The sequence below is a fragment of the Manduca sexta genome, chromosome 22 (genome assembly GCF_014839805.1).
Source record: "Manduca sexta isolate Smith_Timp_Sample1 chromosome 22, JHU_Msex_v1.0, whole genome shotgun sequence".
NCBI lineage: Eukaryota > Metazoa > Arthropoda > Insecta > Lepidoptera > Sphingidae > Manduca > Manduca sexta.
Window position 1 is genome coordinate 13,372,824 of NC_051136.1, and position 25,921 is coordinate 13,398,744.

The window sequence follows — 25,921 nt, forward strand, 5'->3', positions numbered from 1 at the left end:
GTTGAAAATCATTGTTGTTTAACAGCGTATACTGAATTGGTAACTTTTACCATACATATTATAACAAATCCATTATATGTATGATATTCTTAATTGTATATTGTTTTCGTTTCCTTTTGTGTTTTATGTGTTTGAAAAATGTGTTCCGGCATCAGCCCTCGTACAAGTATATCCAATTCCAACAGGCCGGCAAAATTGTGTCGACTGCCAAGGGGTAATCATCTCTCGTCAGTCGACATTCTATGGGCCCCACTCCACTTACAATCAAGTGCAGTGGAGTCACTTTGCCGAGCACGTATAAAAGTAGGTTGTAGTTTGTAATGCAAAACATGAAAGCCAATAGATACTGCTCTCTTTCATATACTTATACATAATATCTCAGTTCTCGAATCACCAAATGTTTAGCGCATTCGGATCAGGGACATATTGGCTTGTGAATAATACATAACGCGATTTTGTGTAGAAATAAAATTATTTACAACACAGTCAACGCTGATTTATTATTTTATAAGGGAATCAATTGTCACGTATTTGTTATGTTCAGAAAAACAAACTATGAATTTGGCTTTTCGAGTGGATCATCAGGGGGTCTTCGTCAGAAAGGCGGTATGAAAATGCGTTTCTTTATTTAACTTTCAACATCAAATAACGACCAAGGATTCATGTCGAGCAGGCGTTCGAAAAATAAACCCAAATTCATTATTGAACATACTTTAAAAAGTGTAGTAGCAACTCAACATTGCGATGTGATATGGACAAGTTAAGAAATTAGGACAACAATCCATTGACAAAGCCATTATGGAAGTAAAAAAAGAAACATTTTATTTCCCAGACAAACGTATTATTACAAAATGTACAAAAATACAACGGAATATTGTACCAACGATAGGAACCCTTTTTCAGCTCGGTATGCCCTTTCAGTAGTAGAGGAGGCCCGTGCTCAGCAGTGGGCAAGTATATAATACAGGGCTGATAATATTATTATTATTATGCCCTTACAGTACGGTTTCATCAATACTGGAGCGCTGGTTTTCGTTGAGGAATTGTGGTAAGCCAATTAAATATAATAAACTTACTTACACGCATTAATAATTTATTGTTTTACATTACGGCACTACATTATTTCAGTATTCCATTACCATTTCACTACATGTCACATACAAATATCTACTCCCGCCATAATCGGAACAACCCGTGCGTCAAAAGAAAATCCTAACTAATTTATCAGCGGGTAAATCCCAGTCACGCTTCACTTATTTGTCAACGAAATTACACCACATAAAGGACACTACATAATCACGATCTTTCACTGTGCCGCTCCCTTTGTTACGCCATTTTTAGACAGACTTTATCTATAATTAAGTAATTAAGTGTTAAGGTTATAAGATAGTTTTTATGGTGATATTTAATCCAATCACTGTGGTATATTTTTGGGTCTGTCTCCCCATAGCTATGGGTATGAGTGCAACTACTGTATCTATTTAAATTGTTGTTGTATTTATGTTCTTTTATATATTCGCCATATTGGATAACTTTCCAACAGCACACAACTCGTGTATTTTTTAAGGTTATAATTTTTGCGTCTCTTCTGCTTCGATTTCGGAACTTAACGGTTAACAATCAAGATACCTACCACTATACATCTATACAACATAAACTTAAAAAAATGACATTGATAATAAAACAGAACCGCCCGCCAAAATATTATGTATGAAAATAAACACAAATCATATTTTCGCCGCCTCTAATGAAACAAAGCGGATTGAGAATTTTTAAAAATACAACCGAAGCATTTTATTTCACCGTTTTCTGTGCTAAATTGCACAGTTTATTGGTTCGTTTAAAAATATAGCAACTACTGTTAAACTCTAAATTATTAGAATACAATTATAAAGACCTAATTATTAGTGTACAATCATCAAAAGATAACAAAACAAATAAACACGATTTACAGTCTCATTAACTGTAATAGAAAATTCTTTTCTTTTAAAAGAAAGTAAGCAAGTCGTTAGTAACATTGCTGGTGATAGGTTATATTTTGCATACGCCCGGTTGACGACCACCATAAACGAGGTAGCTGTAGTGGCCCACGTAGAAGAATTGCGTTCCGAGATCAGCCTTTGTATGAGCGGTTCAAATAGGCCGGCAGTATTGTGTTGACTGGCGAGAAATAATCTCTCGTGAATTGACATTCTATTTGGACCACACACCGCTTAGCATCAAGTAAAGTAAGGTAAATGTCAGGCACGTATAAAAAAACCTGATATAAAAACATTAGTTTATTCATTTATTAACTTAAGAAGCGTATATAAAAGTGATGTGTGTTCAATATATAAATAAGTTTTCATTATTCGATTCTAACCTTTACAAATAAACTTACCTACAGCAGCGAATGAAAAACAAATTCGTTATCTCACATTTACAGCGAATTTTTTCTAAAAAATTCCCAGTGAACTTATTCTAATTCCCGCAAATTCAAATTAGTTGACCAGCGCAACGAAGCGTCCACTAAAAAGTAAACAGCGATTTTCGCACCCGGCCGCCATTTTTTAGTTCATCAAAAATGCAAAACTTGGGAAATGTATGCAGTCCAACCATACATACATGTGAGTCTGTGACGTTCGGTACCAAACCGGAATCATTCGATCTCTTGAAGTGAACTAAATTAAATCTGTACTATTATTAAGAAATAAATTGTTATCCAAAATATCAATATTTAATTTCTTAAAATTGAGTTGCTTGTTATCCAGAACATTATTATCATTTAATTCTTTAAATTAATGAAGAGTCGAAACATTGTTCTCAAAGGTGAACAATGTAATCAATCTTTGGCATTGTGGATGTTTATCGCCTGTCATCACGTTTCATCAAGAATCAATTGAGTTAGCCGTTACAATAACAATTTGTCATCTTTAAATACAATTCATAAAATTAACAATTAACCAACATTTCCTTCAAGTCATTTACTCAATTCACCGAAGAATGAGTTGAAATTCACAACACTAAGATTGGTCGCCTCTACGGAAAAATCTTGTGTTCGTTTACCATTCAGCTGATATCCATGCATAGTAATGGCCTAGTTTTGCACTTTGTTACTTTGTATCGACGTTGTCATGCAAAATAAGACGGTTTCCAAAATCACCTCAATGGAACAGATGAATTGATTTTTTCTGGTCAGTTTAAAGCTGGTTCACTGATTCACGAGACCATTACATACTGCTAGAAGTAGAATGTGTTGAAATAAATTATTTAAGACTTAATATAATTCAAGAAAACATCAGACATGCAAAAACAATTTAATGATTCTACTAGTGTCGAAGAAAAATAATTAAATTTAACAGTTTAATTAAAGAGTAAAAAAACACACGTTTTTATATTTATAATAAAATATAAAAACGTGTGTTTTTTTTACTCTTTTAATTAAACGAGAAGACGAGTTTATAATTCGTGTGACCATCACGATTGTACGTAAAAATTAACGATATCTGTAATTTTGAATTACAAATGGCCCTATTCAGCGATAGTCACTCCAAAACATTCGATATTATGGTCCAAAATTCCTTTCAATTACAAGTATTATGACGTCCTCCTATCACGTTTACAATGGTGGTTACTCACTGTTATATTTCCTCTTCTTCCCTCCGCCCATGCTAAGAGGGTTCCATTCCTTCCCCACACTTCCCTCCCCAGATATCTCCTCCCAACTGTCGTCCAGGTCCTGCACTCGCCAAGCCGAGAGATTCCAGTATACCATTTGCAGGTTTCTCCCGGTGTATACTGAGACTCCGATGCACAAAAAAACCTGTAATCTGCCGAGCATAACCGCGTCCAAATCCTAACGATATTTGAACATAAGTTTTAAAATACATCTGTAATACGCGAACAGTCGTACGAACAACAGTGTGATATGGTTATTAAAGAAAAGGTTGATTTAGAAAATGTATTATCAAAATTTAAATTATCAGGGCGTTATTATGTGAAACTATTTGCATTGTTAATATTTTCCGGCGTTACAAATGCGTTTTACAGTTTGAATTATGTGTTTGCCGCGTCCGATGTGGGGTATAGGTGAGTTTTATTTCATTCTCTAAAGGAATACAGCATAAAGACTAATAATGTTATATGAAATTTTTATATAAAACTAATGAAAGTCTAGTCTGTAATTCGACTGTTGAATTTAATATATTTGTAAATCATATTCATAAATTTTATTTTTCTGCTCTCCTCTCTAAATCTCACACTCCTCCATACGCGCCATGTGCCTAAAAAGGGCTACAACATCTTGTTTTCACGTATTATTATATAAATAAGGTTATCCTTCGACATCGTATGCTATTTAATAAATAAAAATGTAAAAATATGTAGAGATGTTTAATATTGCATCACGCATAAACCTCTGAATGAATTAGCATGGAATTTTGTACATAGATTACTTCTTAACTGGAAAATGCACAGCAAAGTATTTTTTCTTTAAAAAACAGTTTCAGCATAAAATTCACATAAGCAGAGACGCGAACATTTAGTCTAAAATAATTCCAATAAATTAACGTTTCTAGGTTACTCTATCATTTTCAGCTGTTGAAATTCGAATCTATAGTAATATTTAATTATAAAACCAATTCAGTTTGAGTGGGACATGCGCTCTTAAAGGTTTCGTACTACAATTTATGTTATAAAGAGAGAATAATCGTTGTATTGTTTCTTGATTACTGTATGACTAATTATGCTAAAGTCGCCCCACTCCCATGATAAAGATTAATAAAGAACAAGCTTACCATCATCGTTAAATATTATAAAACAGTCCCCAGCTGCGTGTCTGTGTATGAACGCAATAAACTCAAAACTACCGAAACACACGCGCACGTATACGCACACACACACACATAAATATATTTGTATGGTTTTTTACTTTTATTGTATCTAAAACAATTATTTTTATTTCATTGTAAAATTAATAAAAATATTTTTTATCAGCGCTTTAATTTCCTTCAAGTTATCTTAATCAATATGATTAATAAAGTAAAAAAAAAAAAGTTATTCCTGTAACTCTGAAATTTAAACAGTGTTACCTTCTGTTCGAAGCGATAGCTATTGTACAGATTCCTTCGAATCTAGTTTAGTCATTATCTATCGATTTTAGATTGTGCTGTATTTAAAGTGAATTCATATCTGAGACCTCTAATTTTCAGAACACTGTACTTTATCCTATCTGTAACCTTTATATGAAATCAAATAATATTTATAAATTCACCTGACTTTGACCTAACATTTACCAAGAATATCTCTCAGATTCTTAGCTCCTACGCTGGCTTAAATATCGCTTTGAAATAAAAGGTGCTAATTTTCGTATAATTCCAGATGCAAATATACAGAATGCGAGAATAACAACAGCTTTGCATCAAGTCCTGTGAACATCACCCTGAATGATGCCAAATGTAGCAGATACTTGCTCCTGGATAAGACCGCTGGCTGCCACGCGGGCAACGTTGACACATCACGGATCGTGGGCTGCACAGACTGGGTGTATGAGGAACCGCAGAGTTTCGTTGAAGAGGTATTTAACAATATTATTGATTCAACTAAAGCAGTCTTAGAGTAGTGTCGCTGGTTCGGCATGACTGGAAAATGTTTTGTATGTTTCTAATACGGTTACCCCAGGGATATATCCTCTAGAGGACATCCACATCGGACAGATGGTAAAAAGAATTAAAAACCATCGAAGTTATTCGCGTTATGTTTCTCTACGATGCTAAAACATGTGATTATTTTCCTTAGTAAAATGGAAGAAGTAAACTAACCGCTTACAGATACTAAACTACTTTGAATCTTAAAATAAGTTAATTACAATTTATATTGTTTTCAGCTAGGATTAGAATGTGAAGACTGGAAGCGAACCTTGGTTGGCACAGTCCATAGTTTTGGCTACATGATCGGATTGCTCATCACTGGACCACTGGCAGATAAGTAATGTACCAAGATTTAGGTTAAAATGATTTAAATCCAAAAAAAAGGGTTAGGAAAATTTTAACTAATCAACTAGTATTAACACAGCTTCACCATGTACTTATTTCTATCGAGAATTAATTATGTCTCTAAAAAAATTAAAAGTAAAATTTTATGTTATTCGAAAAGACCTCACGTTACCTAAAATCAGTCCAACTTCTACTCATCCATTTTAACTGAGTAATCTTTCCAGAATCGGTAGGAAGAAGCTGATAATCTTATTTGGTATCACGGCTGCTGCAATGGGCATCGGGAGAAGTCTGACTAACTCTTATATAGTATACCTAACTCTTGAACTGGTGGAAGGGTTGTTTGGCGACACCTACTCTACTACGTTTACATTAGGTAAATCAGAAAATCTAGTAATGTAACGGAATGACTCGATAGCCCGGATATTTATCAAATTATTTCATGAACAAATATAGACAAACCTTCAATTATAATGGAACATATCATTATATATTATAAAATTAAATAATATAATACTTAACTAACAAAAATCAGTAGTATATTTTTGCATTATAACACAAAAAATTCCAAAAACATAAATGACGGCTTTGTTTGGAAGCGGGTTTTCTACTATATTTTAAAATACTATTACCTCTAAATATAATACAATAAGTAGTTATTTAATTTGTTATATTAGCCTCTTACATCCAATAAGTACCTATCTATTCTATCAGTACTTATTCGGAAACTAATATTTTATGTAGACGATATATCTACTCGTCACACTACGTTACCTTTAATTTCTAATAAAAATACCCACTGTCTGCATAAAAAAATATAATAATATAATATTCTTACAAACTTTGTACTAAATTAGACACGTTTTATCAGATTTATAATCTTTAATTTAAATTAATAATAATATTTTAACATCTTAAAAATAAACAAATATTTGAGTGTGGAAACGTCGTTAAAAATAATTGCTGAGAATTTCGCGAATCTCGAACAATGAAGATTGCCTTTATTTTATTTATTAAAGTCGGAATAATGTAATAATAATAACTTCTATTGAGCACCAGAAATTATAATATAATATTGTGGTACAATCTCCTAAACTAGATTCCTACACCAGGACAGAGTTCCTTCTTTATATCTAAATATTTTAAGCACTTAGTTAAATATTTAACAATATTCTAAATGTAATTAGGACGCTGAGTATGTGTGACGTGTGTGGTGTATGTACCTATTTACATAATACATACATATATCTATTTACAAATACCAGTCTCATAAATTTTGTTTAATTATCCAAGTCATTAATGCAATCAATAAATGAATTATAACTTTTACGTTTTAGGTGTAGAAATGGTAACAAAAGAGAACAGAGTAATGTTCATTACTCTTATGACGGCAAGTACGTCGCTAGCTGGGATACTTATGGCAGTCATAGCCTGGTCCTTGCCTTACTGGAGACACTTCTTGATGGCGATCTACGCCCCATCTCTAATATTTTTACTGTACATATATTTCTTAGATGAAAGCGTCAGATGGTTGTTGATAAAGGGAAAGAAAGAAAAGGCCAAAGTAATAATATCGAACGCAGCTAAAGTCAGTAAAGTAGAATTAAACAGTGACGCAGTGAGCATTAAATGCGAATCGAACGACTCCAAAAACAATTTAACGACTTCTCTCAAAAGCACATTTGGGTCGAAAAAGATCATGCTCAGGTTCTTAGCGTGTGGCTGTTTTTGGATTACTGGGATTTTTAATAAGTACGTCCTATTAATTAACTCAGTGGAGTTGGAAGGGAATAAATATTTGAATTTCGGTTTAGCCACTTTCTCGGAGCTGCCAGCGAGTCTCGCTTTGGCATACGTTCTCAAGAGGTTCAGGAGGAAAATGCCGCTCATATTCTCTTTCATGCTTACCGGAGTGTTTTGTATTGGACAGACCTTAGTCTCAAAAGGTAAGTTGTTATAGGCTCACAATCGTGCCGATAACAACATCTTCAAATTGTTTACAAAAACTAATAAATTGGTAACATAATATCTAGATATTAAAATCCCAAATATTTACTAGTTTTTTACTTTAATTAAATCTTTGCAAACATTCATGTGATATATTTATGTATTTTAGTATGTAGTATGTCCAAGCTAATTAACTGGTACATTAATCGTCTTGACAACTATTTGCTCTGTTATCGCCGTCACGCCTTCGTGACTCAGTGACAGTGTATCGACGATCTCCACTACAAGCAAAGTTGCAAGTCTTTCCATTTACCCTCATAACGTGCTGACGTCGGTTAAACAAGTGACCGTAAAAGTAAATCAAACCTTTTCCCTGACTCCACACAATAGAACAGCATAATCTTCGTACACCTCATGCTGCCCCATATTATTCCGTTGCCTCTTTTATCCATCTCATGGTTGTCTGTAAGAGATTGCCTTGTGCGATAAGAGCACCATTTATACTTTTTTTCTATTATCTTCTTCCACGATCTATGTCTCTGGTTTACAAGAAAGTGTAAATAAATAAATAAATAATAAGGCAATCACCTTTCCAGGCAACCCATGGCTATCAACCTCCTTATTCCTGGTCGGTAAATTTATGGCCACGATATCGTACGCGACGGTGTATCTGTACACTTCGGAAATCTTCCCCACCTACACAAGGAACACGATGCACGCTCTCTGCTCTTCTGTGGGAAGGATCGCATCGTTGTTGGCGCCGCAGACTCCTTTGTTGGTTTGTATTTACTTCTGTAACTGCTTTAATAGTATAATCATGTTTATTTTTCATGCAATTCAAGTGACTCTTACTCCGAAAAATGTTAGTCTTGATTTGAAGCAAGAGTATTTATTTTATAAAGCTTCATATAAGAGTATAACTCGATATAAAGAACATTTAACATGATTTGGACATTTTAGTTTAGAAATTTGCGATCATACATTCTCCCTTACATTTCCTTAACAACTTTTCTGTTAATTTTCTTTATAGATTCGCTATTGGTCTGGTCTTCCATGCGTAGTGGTTGGCGGCCTGTCTCTAATAACGAGCGTGGTCGTGATGCTGATGCCAGAAACATCAGATGACATTCTGCCAGACACTGCGCGGCAAGCAGAAGCCATAGGGATTAAGACTTCTCCAACAATGTCACCAAAATGTGAAGTCACGTGTACAAAGTTTTGACAAATACAGTTGATGACAGAAAATATGTTTATTGATCATTAATTATCCTAATATTTTACAATATACAAGGTCATTGTGACATTGCGTTACTGAATGAAACATACTTATTTTGAAATAACACTTGCAATCATTTACTTAGACCGTAAATGTAAAATAGCGGCGATAGCCTAGTTGGGTGTGGAACGGTCTGCCAAGACGAATGTCCGCAGGTTCAAATCCCAAGGGCACACACCTCTGACTTTTCCAAAAAATCATGTGTGTATTCTTTGTGAATTTATCGTTCGCTTTAACGGTGAAAGAAAATATCGTGAGGAAACCTGCGCATCCGAGAAGTTCTCTATAGGAATTTCGAAGGTGTGTGAAGTCTACCAATCCGTACTAGGCCAGCGTGGTGGACTAAGGCCTAATCCCTCTCAGTAGTAGAGGAGGCCCGTGCTCAGCAGTGGGCAAGTATATAATACAGGGCTGATATTATTATTATTATGTTGTATCTTTCCTGCGGGAAATCACGGCGTAAAGGCCGGTCCTTTTGGAAGGCTTGCGTGGGGACATGGATCCAACACGTAGAGGCCCCTTTAAGATACATTACTCTAGTTGGGGTTTATATTTTATTATTATTAAATGTAAAATAAAAAAATGATAATTTCGAACGAAATAAATATCAATATAAATTCATTTTAATTTACACGCTCAACATCATAGTTGTAGTCAGAAAAACATTCACGCAAGCGCTATATTCGCCTTAAATTACAAAACGACCAAAATTAAAAACGTAAAACTGATATCTTTGGTGAAAATAGACTATTCATGGATGATTTTTGGCACAATGTCACCAGAAGTATAGATAATAAATGATTCCATTTATTAACGACATATTAAAATGACATATAATATTATTAATCGATCCAACTTTAGGCGTTTTTTTAACTAGATGTTATTTCAAGCATTTAGCTCGCCTTGTCTATAGGGAGTTGTGTTGCTTGCTATAAAGCTATTAACTTGTTCATCTATCTTTCGATATATAAAAACACTAGCTTTGGCCCGCGGCTCCGCCCGCGTTACAAAGTTTTTCAGGCTAAAGTTTTCCGTTATAAAAGTGACGCTATATATTTTCCCGGGAACCTATGTTCTTCCCAGGGTCTCAAACTGTCTCCATACCAAATTTTATCCTAATATATTGGGTAGTTTATGAGTTTAACACGTTCAGGCAGACAGATGCAGCGGGGGAATTTGTTTTATAATATATTTTTGTAGAACTTTTTAAGAGGAACAATCCCGTCATACATCATTGTTGCATAACTTTAACCGTTTACGCAGCGCAGGCAACGGAAGCTTTCAAAACTAATAATTTTTCCCCGTTTTTGCAACACGTTTCATTACTGCTCCGCTCCTTTTGGTCATAGCGTGATGATATATGTATGTATAGCCTATAGCACTCCAAGAACAAAGAGCTATCCAACACAAAAATATTTTTTCAGTTCGAACCGATAGTTCCTGAGATTAGCCATTACTGCTCCGCTCCTATTGGTCATAGCGTGATGATATATAGCCTATAGCACTCCACGAACAAAGGGCTACCCAACACAAAAAGAATTTTTCAGTTTGAACCGGTAGTTCCTGAGATTAGCGCGTTCAAACAAACTAACAAACAAACAAACTCTTCAGCTTTATATAATAGTATAGATTCTTTCACACATTTTAATATTTTGCTTACTTTTTAAAACCGGTCTGACCAAGCATGATTCTATTATTAGCTTTTGCTCGCGTATTTTTGTAGAATTGGGTTTATGACAACAAAAAAATGACACCTTGGTTCTTTTTCTTACTCAAATTACCTCTATTCGAAATTTTATCAACATTAGTTATTTAGGCACGGAAGATTCGGTTAATGGAAGGGACTTTAAGTCCTTCGGCATGTATTTATTAAAAAAAATAAACACATACAAGTAGGCCTATATAAGGGTTCAGTTATTAAGAACTCGATCGATTTAGCTGATTCTTTTTTAGTGTGTTCCTAATAGGGATAAGATTAGTATGATAATTATTTTGGAAAATCAACGGGGATAAGTCAGAATTTTGGATATTTTATTTGAAAATCTTTTTCCTACACGCTTATCTTCGCAACCACCAAAGTAACAGATTTCGATGAAATTTTGTCAGGTGTTTGGATAGTTCCAGATTCCAGTTAGTTCCACATAAGATTATTTAGGACCCGTTGACTGGCGCTGTTATCGAGATGTAAAAAAATATTGCTTACATAAAATACGGTCGATGTAGAAATTTTAAAGGCAGTGTGGCAGAACAATTTGTGTGATAATTAACATTAGTAAAGGTCACTATTACAATAACCGTGTTAATATGTTCGTATGTACATCAACTTGGCCTTGTTTAAAGCATATGATCATATAGCTTGAACCAATATATTGATTCTGGAATGCGTAACGCAATTTTAATTATAATTACTATCACACAAATTACTGTAGCGATGGTAAAACGCATTATTAAAACAGGTTCTTTATAAGCTACATAAATTATTTGCATTATGAATAATCTATATATTTTATTATAAAATAGCAAATTGAAAATTTATATTAGGTACCTATTTTTTTTTTGTTTAAACATTTGAAAGGAAAAATTAAATTATAAAGAAATATTTTTCTGTCATTTAATATATTATTTCTATGAAACACAAAACATGGTCATTAAAAAATTAATTGTTGATGGTAGAAAAAGAAGTCACGAATATTTTTAAAACACAGTATATGTCTTTGCGTAGGTAAATATTTTATTCTACCAAACCGGACCGGTGTCAAATAGTATATATAATAAAAACGTGCTTCATTAATATATTCATTAATTCATATTTGATCATGAATTTCTTTAAACACGTGTTTTAATTTTTCTTTAATTAGGCTCCTTACTAATAAATGTATCCGTCTGTTTTACTTACACGACGTATTATCTCCTTCCTCTGATTTTATTTTATTGATTTGAATGATGAAACGAGCTTACCGTTCGCCTGATGGTCGAATATCATTAATACGACCGCCTATAAACAATAGAAACACCATCCAACACCTTTAATTTCAAAGTATTGTTTGGTATTCTACTGCGCTCGCCATCCTGAGATATGAGATGTTAAGTCTTATTTATTATGTCCAGTAGTTAAGCGGTGATAGCCTAGTTGGGTGTGGAACGGTCTGCCAAGACGAATGGCCGCAGGTTCAAATCCCAAGGGCACAAACACCTCTGACTTTTCTAAAAAATCATGTGTGTATTCTTTGTGAATTTATCGTTCGCTTTAACGGTGAAGGAAAACATCATGAGGACACCTGCACACCTGAGAAGTTCTCTATAGGAATTTCGAGGGTGTGTAAAGTCTACCAATACGCACTAGGCCAGCGTGGTGGACTAAGGCCTAATCCCTCTCAGTAACAGAAAACATTATACTATACATGTAAATACACTATTTAATGATATTCTCTTCTTATTATCCGTTAAATAAGATTTTATAAGATAAGTACCATTTTAATAATAAATCTATGATAATTGATGAGGATAATATAAGTAGATACTACACACACACTCACATGTTGCTTGTGTGTCATCGTGTCACAGCGACTCTTACGCATCAATACAGACAAAAAAATATAGCATGATGGTTTGTTTGCATCTATATATTTATTCCTCCTATTTATTATATTATGAAACATTATTTAAAAAAAAACTTTATAAATTGTAGTATCTTTTGTTCTTCCGTCCACAACTTAGTATGAACCAACGAACACATTCTCGCATTGGTATATAAGTGAAGATCGTCGGCGTCAGGATCTGAAGGTTACAAGATACTATTGTTATTATAATCGTTTTATACATTTACCACCTGTATAGCACGCGTGGACATATATAATATATGTATAATTATTATCCACAATTTATATCATACATACATTAAGAATTCAATGTATATTATGCACCATGTTTTTTTTGTAATATATTTAGTAGGTAGATGAATTCGTGACTTCAATGATGTGATTCATCACATATATTATCTGAAGATAATTAGGCACTCATTTTTAATCAACTAAAATTAGAAGCCTTATAAACAAACAGTATTACACTAAATTATTTTCGCTTTATTTTACAATTTATTTAAATCACTACAATTCCAAACCATTTATTGCTTTTCGTGTCGTCTATAGTCTTACCGGTGATGCCAAGCTGCGCGTACGCTTATTATGTTTAATTCTAAAATATAACAATTCTATTTTCGAAAATGGCATTAGATGGAAACGAAGAAGCATTTATCCAAAAGAATGTGGGAGATGACATGATATTAGAAAAGATTTTGTCGAAATTTCGACCGCTTGGACCTTTCTATTTAAGACTCATGCCGTTTCTTATATTTTCGAGTATGACAAACGCATTTTATTGCATGAATTATGTGTTCGCCGCTGTCAATGTGGAGTACAGGTATGTGTTCTTATAACTTATTTATTTTTACTGTTAAATCTTACTCTTTAGTATTAGCGCGCCCTTGTGAAACTTTTTTGTGACGAAATTCCCGTATGAAATGAAAACTTATTCTATTTGTGTGGTAAATATCTAGACCAATTTAGCGGCTTATAACTTTATTGTTTTTTAAGTTTTTGCTCGCGTCAAAAATGTTTACCAGGTGGTTGCTCGCGGCTTTGCCGCATGAAAAGCGATCTCGTTGCAAGTCTCTGACACGCTATAGTGATTTATCAAATGTGCCCCCATGCATGGGCGTGCATTTGGTGTGGAGAACAAGCGCACAAGAATTGCCTCGGGGGGGTGTTTATAATATTAGTATTTTGACTGCCTTCGTGGAATATAGTGTGCGTAGTACGAATTTTACTCTGAGGTTTCGGGTTCGATCCCCGGGTCGGGTAAAGTGATATTGGAGTTTTTTTTACTTGCTATCAGCCCGGAGTCTGGAATTTATGCCCAATATGGCTATAGACTCCCTATCACATCAGGAACGGCATACATAGGACGGAAAATACGTGCACCAGTTGTGCATCTCCCTATGCCTTCGGAGATCAGAGGCACGAACGTGTGTGTGTGCGTGTGCGGGTATGTGTGTGTGTGAGTGTATATTTTAAAGAGACGGACCAGTTTCTCTAACATTTAATTATATAAAAAATTGATTTACATACATAACAATTAAAGTCTAAAATATAGGGTAATTATTTCAACCTTTTGTTGTTTTTCTTTGCTCACATACCAATTAAAGTCTAAATATATTGGGTAATTATTTTATTTTTCTTATTTATATTATCACTTCTCACGAAACAATAAAATAATTAGGTACATTAATAGACAATGCAAAGTGTTGTGGTTATCTGAAGTATTCTCCGTAAACCTGTTTTCTATTCTCAAATAGACTAATTGCCTCCTCGTAATTTACATCGAACATTAACAATAACAAATTCATGTCAATTCTCTTTATTGTACTTGTAATAATAACTATTTTCAAAGATAGTTGAAATACAGGCCCACTTATAATATACTAGCTTTTGCTCGCGGCTTCGCCCGCGTGAAGGAGATTTCCGGGATATTTTTTTCCGACTTACTTGATATGTATCGTTATACTATGACCAAATTACACAAAATGATTATAAATTGTAGCCTATATCATATTCTGATGTATGAAAGCGGACATGTCCGAAAATTTAAACAGTTCAGGAAATGGAAATTTTCTGAAGTAGTGTAAAATAAAATATACTTATTATTGGGTTAGAATTTGGGATCAATTAGCAAATAAAAAATTAGAGTAAGTTTGTTGTTATTTATTATTATATATACATTTCTCGATATAGATCTAGATATTATATTTATTGAGCTGTGCCCTTTCGAATCTACATGTATTAAAGTAACACGGTGGTTTTGAGAGTTTCATAACTCAAAAGAAACCTTTGTACGATCACTTTGTTGTCCGTCTGTATGTCAAGCCCTTTTTCTCAGAATCGCGTAATATCAAGTTGAAATATCAAATACTTCTAAGGTCTCTTTCAGCTGTAAAAAATCAAAGTTATAAATCAACGTGATCAGACATGAACCTTTATGCCGATTATTTTGCAATTTCACAAGAGAATCAATACCTATGGGTAACTAGGTAGTTCTCGTTCCTAAAAATGAAATTTGGCAAGAAGCAACGACTTACAGCACATATAAAGAAAAAATCTGACAACTATAACTATGTACTATTACAAACTTATTATTTGCGGTTATTGCAATAAACATGTCTAGGGATCGAACGGCAATTTAACTTTGTCAAGTTCGCACTTATATATACTTATACTTAAAAACCTTACATGTCCAAAATCAACTTGCGTTTGCCCGGTTTTCTTACACGATGTTCCTATTATTGACTCCCCTAATAATTGACAAGAAACGGTCTCTTATAATACCTAAGTCATATTAGTAAGAATCTTTGATTATAATTGTCAGAACATATAACGTTTTAACAATTTACGCTCTATTTACCTATCATCCTTTGCCTGTAATAATAGTGTTAAATTATGTCTGTTTCAGATGTAAATATGAATGCGAAGAAGCACATAACATTACCGAAGCATTTCTGAATATAACTCGGAATGTGGATAAATGCCACAAGTACCAACTGATCGACAAAACAGGAGACTGTTCCATCGACAACGTAAATACCTCGCGCGTCGAGACCTGCCTCGAATGGGTCTACGAAGATCCTCATAGTTTCGTTGCTGATGTAAGTTGAATTTATTATATTAAATTTAAGATCATTTCTATTAATTCGCTCGTATACTTCTACCTTAATGCCTTTATTTTTAATCAATTAAGGCTTCATATACTTTACAAACCATAGCGCGACTTTTTGCTGGTGGTAGGATATATCTTATATTCGCCCGGATAGCGACCACCGTACACAATGTGTTAAAACCCGCCACAGTAGCCCACGTAAGTGTGTCGCGATCCGGGATCAGCCTGTGTATATCCAGTTCCAACAGGCCGGCATAGTTGTGACAACAGAGGGGTAATCATCTCTCGTCAGTCGACCTTCTATTTGACCCCACTCCACTTACCATCAGGTACAGTGGGATCACTTTGCCGTTCCCGTATGATTACCCGTATGAAGTAAAGGCTTAGCTTATTTTAAAAGACCAGTTGCTTGCCTAAAATTAACCCTGTGGGACATGTCTGCCATTTCAATAGGTTCTAATAAAAATAAATGAAACTGCGTGGGTTTCAAAACCTAAACATGCACTAAACTTAACATCCATCTGTTTATTTATTTGTCCGGGCTACTCTCGGAAACAGCAGATTTTTGATGTTCAGACATTTTTTTTATAATATTGACCCCAAATTTTCAGTTCCAACTGGCTTGTCAAGATTGGAAGCGAACCCTGGTCGGCACAGTGCATGTCCTGGGCTACATGATGGGACTACTGCTACTGGGGCCTGTATCTGATAAGTACGTTCGTTTCCAAATTTTTAGTACCCAGTGTAACTAGACATAATAAGACTTAACACCTCATGTCTCAGGATGGCGAGCGCAGTTGAATACCACACAATACTTTGTAATTCAAGGTGTTGGATAGTGTTTCTACTGTTCAAGGGTGGTCGTATCGCTTATCATCAGGCGAACGGCTAACTCGTCTCGTCACTCAAAGCAATAATAAAAACCGTTCCTCTGAATTTTAATTATTAATAGCAACTGTAACAAGTATCCTGCGAGCTCGTAGTCTTGCATGAATATATCCACTTTAAATGAATAAAACGTACAGAATTAGAAAAATAATACTATTGACACGTTTTAGTTATTCCGACCAACACATTATACAAAATTACACTATAATATATTATACATTTAACTTAGCTAGTGGTCTTCCACTGAGGTAGACTTTTAACACGCTGCGAAGACAATAAGGCAAAAATTTAATTTCATAGGCCAAAAATAGAGACTGCAGGAACAATCTGGAGAAGGCCTTCACCTACATTCGAGTGGTTCTTGCTTTACTAACTTACTTAAGTTTGCTTTTTCTTATCAAATTCATATACCAATAATATGGATATTTTTGTAATTTTAAATTGTTTGCATGTAATAGCCTAGTTGGTTGTGGAACGGTCTGCCGAGACGAATGTCCGCAGGTTCAAATCCCAAGGGGCACACACCTCTGATTTTTCTAAAAAATTATGTGTGTATTCTTTGTGAATTATCGCTTGCTTTAACGGTGAAGGAAAACATCGTGAGGAAACCTGCATACCTGAGAAGTTCTCAATAGGAATTTCGAGGGTGTGTGAAGTCTACCAATCCGCACTAGGCCAGCGTGGTGGACTAAGGCCTAATCCCTCTCAGTAGTAGAGGAGGCCCGTGCTCAGCAGTGGGCAAGTATGTAATACAGGGCTGATATTATGGTCAATTCTCTTTATTTTAAAGGTATTTTTTTTTACATTTTTACATATAAATTTAAAAAAAAACATGCATATAAAAATATAAAAAATGTATGACCCTCCGATGGCGAAGCGCAAGACCCAGGCCACCGGCGGTTAGGGATTCAAAGTGAGGAATCGCCTCACAATGCGCGCCGTGTCCAGCAATACTGCCTTCTGCATCTGGCCTCCGACCCAACGGCCAATTGAGAGCTTCCGAAGATGTTGGTCGAGGCTCTTTGGTATCAATCCATGCGCAGAAACGACAATCGGAACAATAATTGTAGAGTCCACATCCCACATGTCGGTAACCTCATGTGCCAAGTCTAAATATTTAGACATTTTATCCTTTTCGGCCTTAACAAGGTTATCGTCATGCGGAATGGTGACATCAACAAGTATTGCCCGGCGCGACAATCGATCTACTATCACAATATCAGGTTTATTGGCAACAATTGTCCTGTCTGTGATAATAGATCGATCCCAATACAGCGTTGCATGATCATTTTCGAGAACTGGTTGTGGTATATACTGGTAATATGGTACTTCAGAAGACACAAGACCATATCGAAGAGCAATTTGCTGGTGTATGATCTTGGCTACAAGGTTGTGTCTATGCAAGTACTCACCGTTAGCAAGATACGAACAACCGGAAATTACATGCCTGATTGATTCACCAGGACGATGGCATGCCCGACAAATATCGACCGTACCGTCCTTCAGGATGTATTTCCTATAATTGTTCGTTTTGATAACTTCGTCCATAATTGCAAAGACAAAACCCTCAGTTTCCCCAAAGAGGTTACCAAAACGTAGCCAAGATACGGACGCAAGCTGATCCACATCAGGTCCATGAAGGGCCCGATAGAATCGACCGTGTAATTCTTTGCTCTTCCATATTTCCCTGCGCTCCCTTATACCCAATACCAGAGGTCTCCGCCAGTTCTCTTTCGCCAAGGAAAGCGGGGTTAATCCTTTATCCACCATAACTACAATCCTATGCATGCCCACTTCACTGTGAAGGAAATAATCCCTAAGATTGCACACCTCGCGGTTATGCAAATCCTTAGCATTAAGTAAACCTCGGCCTCCACATTTCCGCGGGATGTACAATCTCATCACTGACGAACGTGGGTGGTGCATACGATGTGCAGTCAGTAGAGTCCGGACCTTTCTGTCCAGGGCGTCCAATTCGGTCTGAGTCCATCTGAGTATACCAAAAGAGTACATGAGTACAGGCATAACCCAACCGTTGAAGGCGCGAATCTTGTTTCCACCCGATAAAAAACTGTTGAGTATTTTTCTCAGGCGGCCAAAGAAACGTTCCCTCACCGATTGTTTTACGTCTGCACTCACAATACCCAGTGCCTCAGGCATACCCAGATATTTGTAGGTTTCCGTCTCAGAAAGGGATTTAAGTCTTACAGTCTCTGAGATTTGAATGTCATCAGAGACCACAACCTCTCCTCGCTTCACATGAATAACTGCACATTTATCTACACCAAACTCCATATTGATTGAGTTGCTAAATTTTTCAGTTATTTTTAACAACTCAATCAATTCGGTTTGTTTTGATGCAAACAACTTGAGATCATCCATGTAAAGCAAGTGAGATATAGGCTCACTCCCTCTCCGTAGACGGTATCCTAACCCCGAATCCAACAAAGAGTACTGAGAGGATTCAGGGCCATGCAGAACCACAATGGACTCAGACTGTCACCCTGGAATATACCCCGCTTGATCCTAATCGGCTCATCACATTCAGCGGGAATCACACCACCTGGATATCTGAGAACAGTGGTCCACTGTCCCATACATGACCCAAGTAAGGTGCATAAATTTGTACCAACCTTATACAAATTCAACACCCTCAAGAGCCAAGTATGGGGCACTGAATCATAGGCTTTCTTATAATCAATCCAGGCAGCTGATAAATTCCGCCTATTATGACGAGCCTGCTGGCAAATGGTCATGTCAATGAGAAAGAGCTCCTTTGTACCACGTGACCCAATCTTGCATCCTGTTTGACCGGGAAAAAGGATATTATTGGTTGTGAAATGATTTGTAATTTTATGTCTTAATATGGATGTGAGGAGTTTGTAAATAGTCGGAAGGCATGTTATGGGTCTATAATTTTTTGGGTCCGTGGTACAACCGGATTTAAAGAGCAGGTGAGTGACACCTGTCGTCATAAATGTTGGAAGCGATCCACCATCAAGCGCATTCTGGAATTGTGCTGCCAAACGAGCATGCGAACTGGGAAACCATTTCAACCAGAAATTGTGTAAACCATCCGGGCCAGGAGCCTTCCAATTTTGTGTTGGGCTGATAGCAGCCAGGACATCCACTGGACTAATTGAAATGGCTTCCATAGCCGGTATTGTCTCGCAAGCTCGATCTACAACACCAAACCAGGAGGCTTCAGTGTGGGAGACGGGCGATGACCATATATTCGTCCAATAATTGTGCATATCACGAGCACTAGGTAACCGCCCATCTGCCACACCTTGTGTAGAATTCTCCCAACACCTATAAACCCTCTTTTGATCGCTTTGAAAAGTACGATTCTGTTGGAATCGATCCCATCGCTTCCTATAGCGACGAATGCGGTTCGCCCACGCATAAACTTTTGTTTAAAGAAGTCTATGCGTTCCGTGATCCAAAGCCTATAATCCTGGGAATTTATGTTGGTCCCAGAAAAAGCCTGCACCACGAAACGCATAATCCTCGGTCTAGAATTACCACCCTGGAAGGCAATTAGCTTGGCAATGAGAGTTCGGGTCGAGTTGATACGTTTCTCGATCCTATGTTGCCATGCAGGCTTCGTCGCAACATCTCGAGTGGTTCTATTTCCAATCGGAAATTTCACATTAGCCACTCGACATGCCGCGACGGCTGCGCAGTAAAGAATCGAATGCGTATCAACGAGGTCCCGACTGGATTCCATGTATGGAGGCAATATAGAATCCAATGCTCCCACCAGGGCCAAATTTTTTTTTATGCGTTGGCAAACGCGGCACTCGCGGTCTACAGGACGGAGACATCGATTTAAATTCCAAAATCGCACCCTCCAAAGCCCCTCTCAATCGCTGTTCATCATGGGGACTTACAATATTGTCCAAGTTGTCTTCCAGCTCAACGTCAACAGCAGGTATAGATGTGTTTACTGCTTGCTGGGCAATAACAGGCGTAATAGTTTCTTGGACAACACACAAGTCTGTACGCAGCCGCTCAAGTGCTTCATCCGTCAGCACTTTGCGCCGTTGGATGTAACGCACCTGATCCGACAAACGTTGGGATGATACATTGGCCGTAGGTTCCAAACCCTGAAACAGAGACAGCATCTGAGCACGGTACGCTGTGAGATTGGTTCCTCCCTTTGTTGCCCCAAAATAGGCCCGCATATTATTATTATTATTGCATGTAATTATGATAAAGTCTTTTTTCCTGCTTTGTTAAAAACGGTTTAGGTATCTCATGTTTACAATTAACAATTTATTGAAAAAGGAACAAAACAAATAAAATTATATTTGTTTAAATTTTGTATTTGCAATAAAAAAAAAATTGTCTTTTGTCTTTGTTTCATCGCCAATAACTAGTGGTAAAAATAAATGGAAGTATTAAAAGGTTTTTTTATATGTATTTCAGACTAGGCCGCAAGAAGCTGATAGTATTTACTGGATTGACTGGCGCGGTGATGGGTCTAGCGCGCAGTGTTACCGCCTCGTACTGGGTCTACATCGCTTTAGAACTGATTGAAGCGTTATTGGGAGATTCATACTCGTCTAATTATATGTTAGGTACGTTACATTTGTGTATTGTATTATTGCTCCTTTAGTCTAGTGGTGAATATATGGTATGAAGATTCAGGTATAATTCACAGCGTCGATAATCATTTTTGTGTGTTTTTCTAACACAATATTGAGCCAGTTTGTTAACGTCAGGTCGACACCCGGTAGAAAATGAAAACTCATTTCATCTGTGACATGCTTGTAGAGGTATGTTGCGTCCCCATATTGGAATGGAATAAGGATAGGTAAAATATTATGTTATTGTTACAGAATTAAGTTATCTGCTGATTATATTTGATTACGCGTATGTCCATTAAAATGTTATAATAATTGACAATAATTTACGAATCGCGATGCGGCCTAATTTGAACGAAAAATGTATAACTAAATGGATAGGAATAAATTGAATCTATTGATTCAATTTAACTCATATAACATTTTTACTGCCAGTAAATCCCAAAATATAGTTTTATATATTTTAATATGAATATAAAAATATTTCAAGGTACAAAAATTTGTTCAATTCACGAAACATTCTACTTAATTTAATTTATTGTATCTGCAAAAAGGTAAATTTGCTTCAAAAGCGGTGATAATGTTATTTTATAAATACATCTAGAAACTCACTTTAATTTATATTCCAACAAAATTCTATTGGATAAAATTCAACACTAAAATGGCGGATGCTTTTACCCAAAATTTCTTTTCAGGTGTTGAAATGGTAACAAAAGAAAACAGAGTTCTGTTCGCGCCTTTGATGATCGGTAGCATGGCAGTAGCTGGTGGAATGATGGCACTGGTAGCCTGGCTAATCCCCTACTGGAGATACTTTTTACGAGTGATCTACGGACCTGGTCTCCTCTTTATCCTCCACGCATTCTTCTTACCCGAAAGCGTCCGCTGGCTCCTAATAAAAGGCAGGAAAGAAGAAGCGAAAAACATTCTTCGAAAGGCAGCAATAACTAGCAAAGTAGATATAGACGAGGCAAAATTAGACAGCATAGATTGCGAAAGGAGTGTCGGAAGTACTAATCTAATATCTTTGATGCGAATGACGATGACGTCCAGAAAACTGCTGCTAAGGTTCTTGGCGTGCGCCTGTATGTGGATCACGTCTAGCTTCAATAAATACGCTTTGTTGATCAACTCTGTGTCGTTAGAGGGGAACAAGCATTTGAACTACGCGTTGACTGCCTTGTCGGATCTGCCGGCAAGCATTCTACTAATCTACATACTAATCAGGTTTAAAAGAAAAAATCCGCTGATCTTTTCGTTTCTGCTGACGGGAATGTTTTGTGTAGTGCAGTCTTTTATACCTAAAGGTAATTTAGCAACTAAGTAGTTTTATAATATTTATGTGGTACTAGAAAACAATAGCTTTATTTAAGTAAAATATAAATGATAAATCACTGATTGCCGAGAATGAATACCCGTTTGACGATTTAAATTCGATCCTAATTTTGGAGGGAAGTATAAGAATATTGAGAAGACATATTAAACCTCTAGCAATGCATAAACTTCACCGTCCGAGAACACTTATTTACTCTTCCAAGAACTAAATTTAAGAAAACATAAGATATGTTGTCTCCTATATTATATTATGTACGAATTTATAGACTACGTTTTGCATAATGAAGTAAAGACGAAAATATTGTACTTCTCGACATCTCTTCTTCTACAAAAAATATACATGATAATGGCGTTTTAAAATGATTCAAACTGGTCTTAATATTTTTAATACGATTAATAATATCCCGCAAAAGATTATTGAATATAGAATCTCTGAAGACAATAGTCAAGCGAAGCTTAACAAAAATACACACGTATTAAGAGCGTCCTTTTTTTGACATCATCTTACATGATACTGATATAACCTTACTTTTACTTTTCCAGGCTACCCACAACTATCAATAACATTATTCCTGATGGGCAAGTTTACGTCAGCCATATCTTACGCCACGGTGTACCTGTACACTTCAGAACTGTTCCCCACGTACACGCGGAACACCATGCACGCTCTCTGCTCGTCTATCGGGCGGCTTGGGTCTATTATAGCGCCCCAGACTCCGCTATTGGTAAGTTTACTTTTAGCATAGCAGTTGGTAGATGTTTTAGTTAGTGTACGCCAATCACCACGCTACCATTATGATGATTTTTATACGTGCACGCCAAAGGGACCCTACTGCATCTAATAGTAAGTGGAGTGGAGTCGAATAGAATCGGCTGACTAGAGATGATTATCCCTGGGCAGTCAATACATCGTACTTAAAATCCGTTCTGTAACTATGGCTATATTCATAAGCGTAGCTAGGGATTATATTCTGTAAGGTGGGCAGATGGCAGGGGCAAAATAATGTTCGCCGATTTCAACGAAACTCCTACCCACGCGAGACCCTTGTTGGCGCGAGGGTAGACAAAGACGTTTCTAGGGTGGAGGTCGCCAACCTTGGCTCCCCCCTCCATGTTACGCGTATGTCTATATTTTGAAACTCAATGACGCAGGACCTATAGCTAACGACACGAGACTATGTTTATTTCTTCCTACGGTTACACGCGTAATGTATGCATTCTATAACCACTGCAGATCCAGTTCTGGTCAGGTCTACCATCCCTCATCATTGGCAGTTTGTCATTGATGACCGGTCTTGTGATAATGATGATGCCAGACACCTCGGAGGACGTTCTTCCGGACACAGTGAAGGAGGCTGAGGCACTCGGCACCACGAAAAGAGAGAGGAAGTTAGGACAACGTGGACTGTTTAAATAATTCTAGTAACGCTTATTAAGTGTCGTAGTTTAAGGTTTATGGTTGTAAATATATATTTTGTATGTAATATTAATAAAGAATACACGGGTAAGGCTCATATTTTTAGCGCTATCGCATACAGGAGATCACAACAGAAGGTGTCACAACTGAAATAATGTGTTACAACAGAAGTTGTAAACCTTTTTACACAGTAACTCTGACAGAGCTTATTTTGCATTTTAAATAAGTGAGTGGTATATATATTTCATTTTTATGTATGTTTGTATTTAGTATGTATATTTAGTTTTCGAATTATTTTGTGTGTAATAAATTGACGAAATAAATAATAATATTAAATTAAAAACATGAGTTTTTGTATATATTTTTTAATATATATGACGTATTATTAAGTTGTTTATTTTCAGATTCAGCTGACGGGTTTGTTATGGAACCCACTTATTTTTAAATTATGTTTTATAAATGTTGTGGAAAAACACGAACTAACCTAAAAAAAATCATAACATGTAAATCAATAAATATAGCCTTCAAAAACTGTCATAGTTCAACAAAGAAATGATTGTTGTGTATGATTTAAAACTAAAAATCAGGACAGCTATTTAATTAATGATAATTCCAAGGAATAAGTCTTACCTTTTCTTAAGGAGACACAGTCTGCTCCAACACGTTCTTCCAATTATCACGAAAAAAATATGGCGGAATTGTTCAGGAATGTGTCAAGTACGATGAGCTAGTATTGCCACTTCAAATAAATTAATTCTTTATGGTAGATTATAAACAAGACCAGGAAATATCGCGTTACACAACTGACGTGTTACAAGAGAATAAAATTTGGGACACCTCTTAAGTTGTTAATATAAACAATACGGGGTGATTAACTGTAGTTGTTGTCGTTTTTTTTCGTAGTTAATATCCAATAGAACAAGATATATACGAAAAATAAAAAGTCATAATGATAAAAAATGATATGTGTAATGATTTGTGTGGAGTGGGCGTATGCAGACACCAACAAAATGTATGGAATGAAAAATCGAAATTTTTTTAGTTTAATGTGTAAAAGTAAATACTAGAAATATGTTTATGAAAAAAATTGACATAATAAAAAATTGTACGTACTGTATTTCATTTTTATAAAAAGTAGACTTATTATTTTTTTAAAATTTTTTTTTGGAGTCTAACTCTTCGGTCAGAAACATTTTACAAAGTGCGCTAAAAATATGAGCCTTACCCACACATCAACTAAATTTATTATAGACTATTGTTTTATACTATATATTGTAATATAACGTCGTATATTATTATGTATAAATAATTTGTTGAACATCAAATAGGGTCGGACCGCAAGATCAACTTCTCAGAAACATTCAGTCCATTTATCCCTTTAAAGTCCTTAACCACGCTGGTCTAGTCCAAGTTCGCTGACTTCACATACTTCCGATATTCCTATGCAGAAACTTAGGTATGTAGATTTCATCACGTTATTTTCTGTCATAATTAAGTTATTTTTAATGCACTGTCAGTTATAATTTTGACATAATTGCAAAAACTTACAAAGCAACCTTTTTTGTGAGCGGCGATAGCCTAGTTGGTTGTGGAACGGACTGCCGTGACGAATGTCCGCAGGTTCAAATCCCAAGGGTACACACCTTTGACTTTTCTAAAAAAATGATGTGTGTATTCTTTGTGAATTATCGCTTGCTTTAACGGTGAAGGAAAACATCGTGAGGAAACCTGCGTACCTAAGATATTCTCTATTAGGAATTTTCGAGGGTATGTGAAGTCTACCAACCCG

The 25,921-nt window shown here is 35.9% G+C and overlaps 2 protein-coding genes across 2 annotated transcripts; both read left to right on the forward strand.

Annotated features, from left to right (window-relative positions):
• Window positions 1-3,809: 3,809 nt before the first annotated feature.
• Window positions 3,810-9,155, forward strand: LOC115442019 (organic cation transporter protein-like). Its single transcript, XM_030166968.2, has 7 exons — window positions 3,810-4,068; window positions 5,359-5,554; window positions 5,864-5,964; window positions 6,197-6,348; window positions 7,310-7,918; window positions 8,516-8,697; window positions 8,950-9,155. The coding sequence occupies exons 1-7, from the start codon at window positions 3,908-3,910 to the stop codon at window positions 9,139-9,141; spliced, it is 1,593 nt and encodes a 530-aa protein (XP_030022828.2). The 5' UTR covers window positions 3,810-3,907; the 3' UTR covers window positions 9,142-9,155.
• A 4,178-nt stretch (window positions 9,156-13,333) lies between these two features.
• On the forward strand, window positions 13,334-24,404 carry LOC115442020 (organic cation transporter protein-like). The gene is made up of 7 exons (XM_030166970.2): window positions 13,334-13,614; window positions 15,700-15,892; window positions 16,515-16,615; window positions 21,223-21,374; window positions 22,076-22,687; window positions 23,259-23,440; window positions 23,950-24,404. The coding sequence occupies exons 1-7, from the start codon at window positions 13,418-13,420 to the stop codon at window positions 24,130-24,132; spliced, it is 1,620 nt and encodes a 539-aa protein (XP_030022830.2). The 5' UTR covers window positions 13,334-13,417; the 3' UTR covers window positions 24,133-24,404.
• The last annotated feature ends 1,517 nt before the right edge of the window (window positions 24,405-25,921 follow it).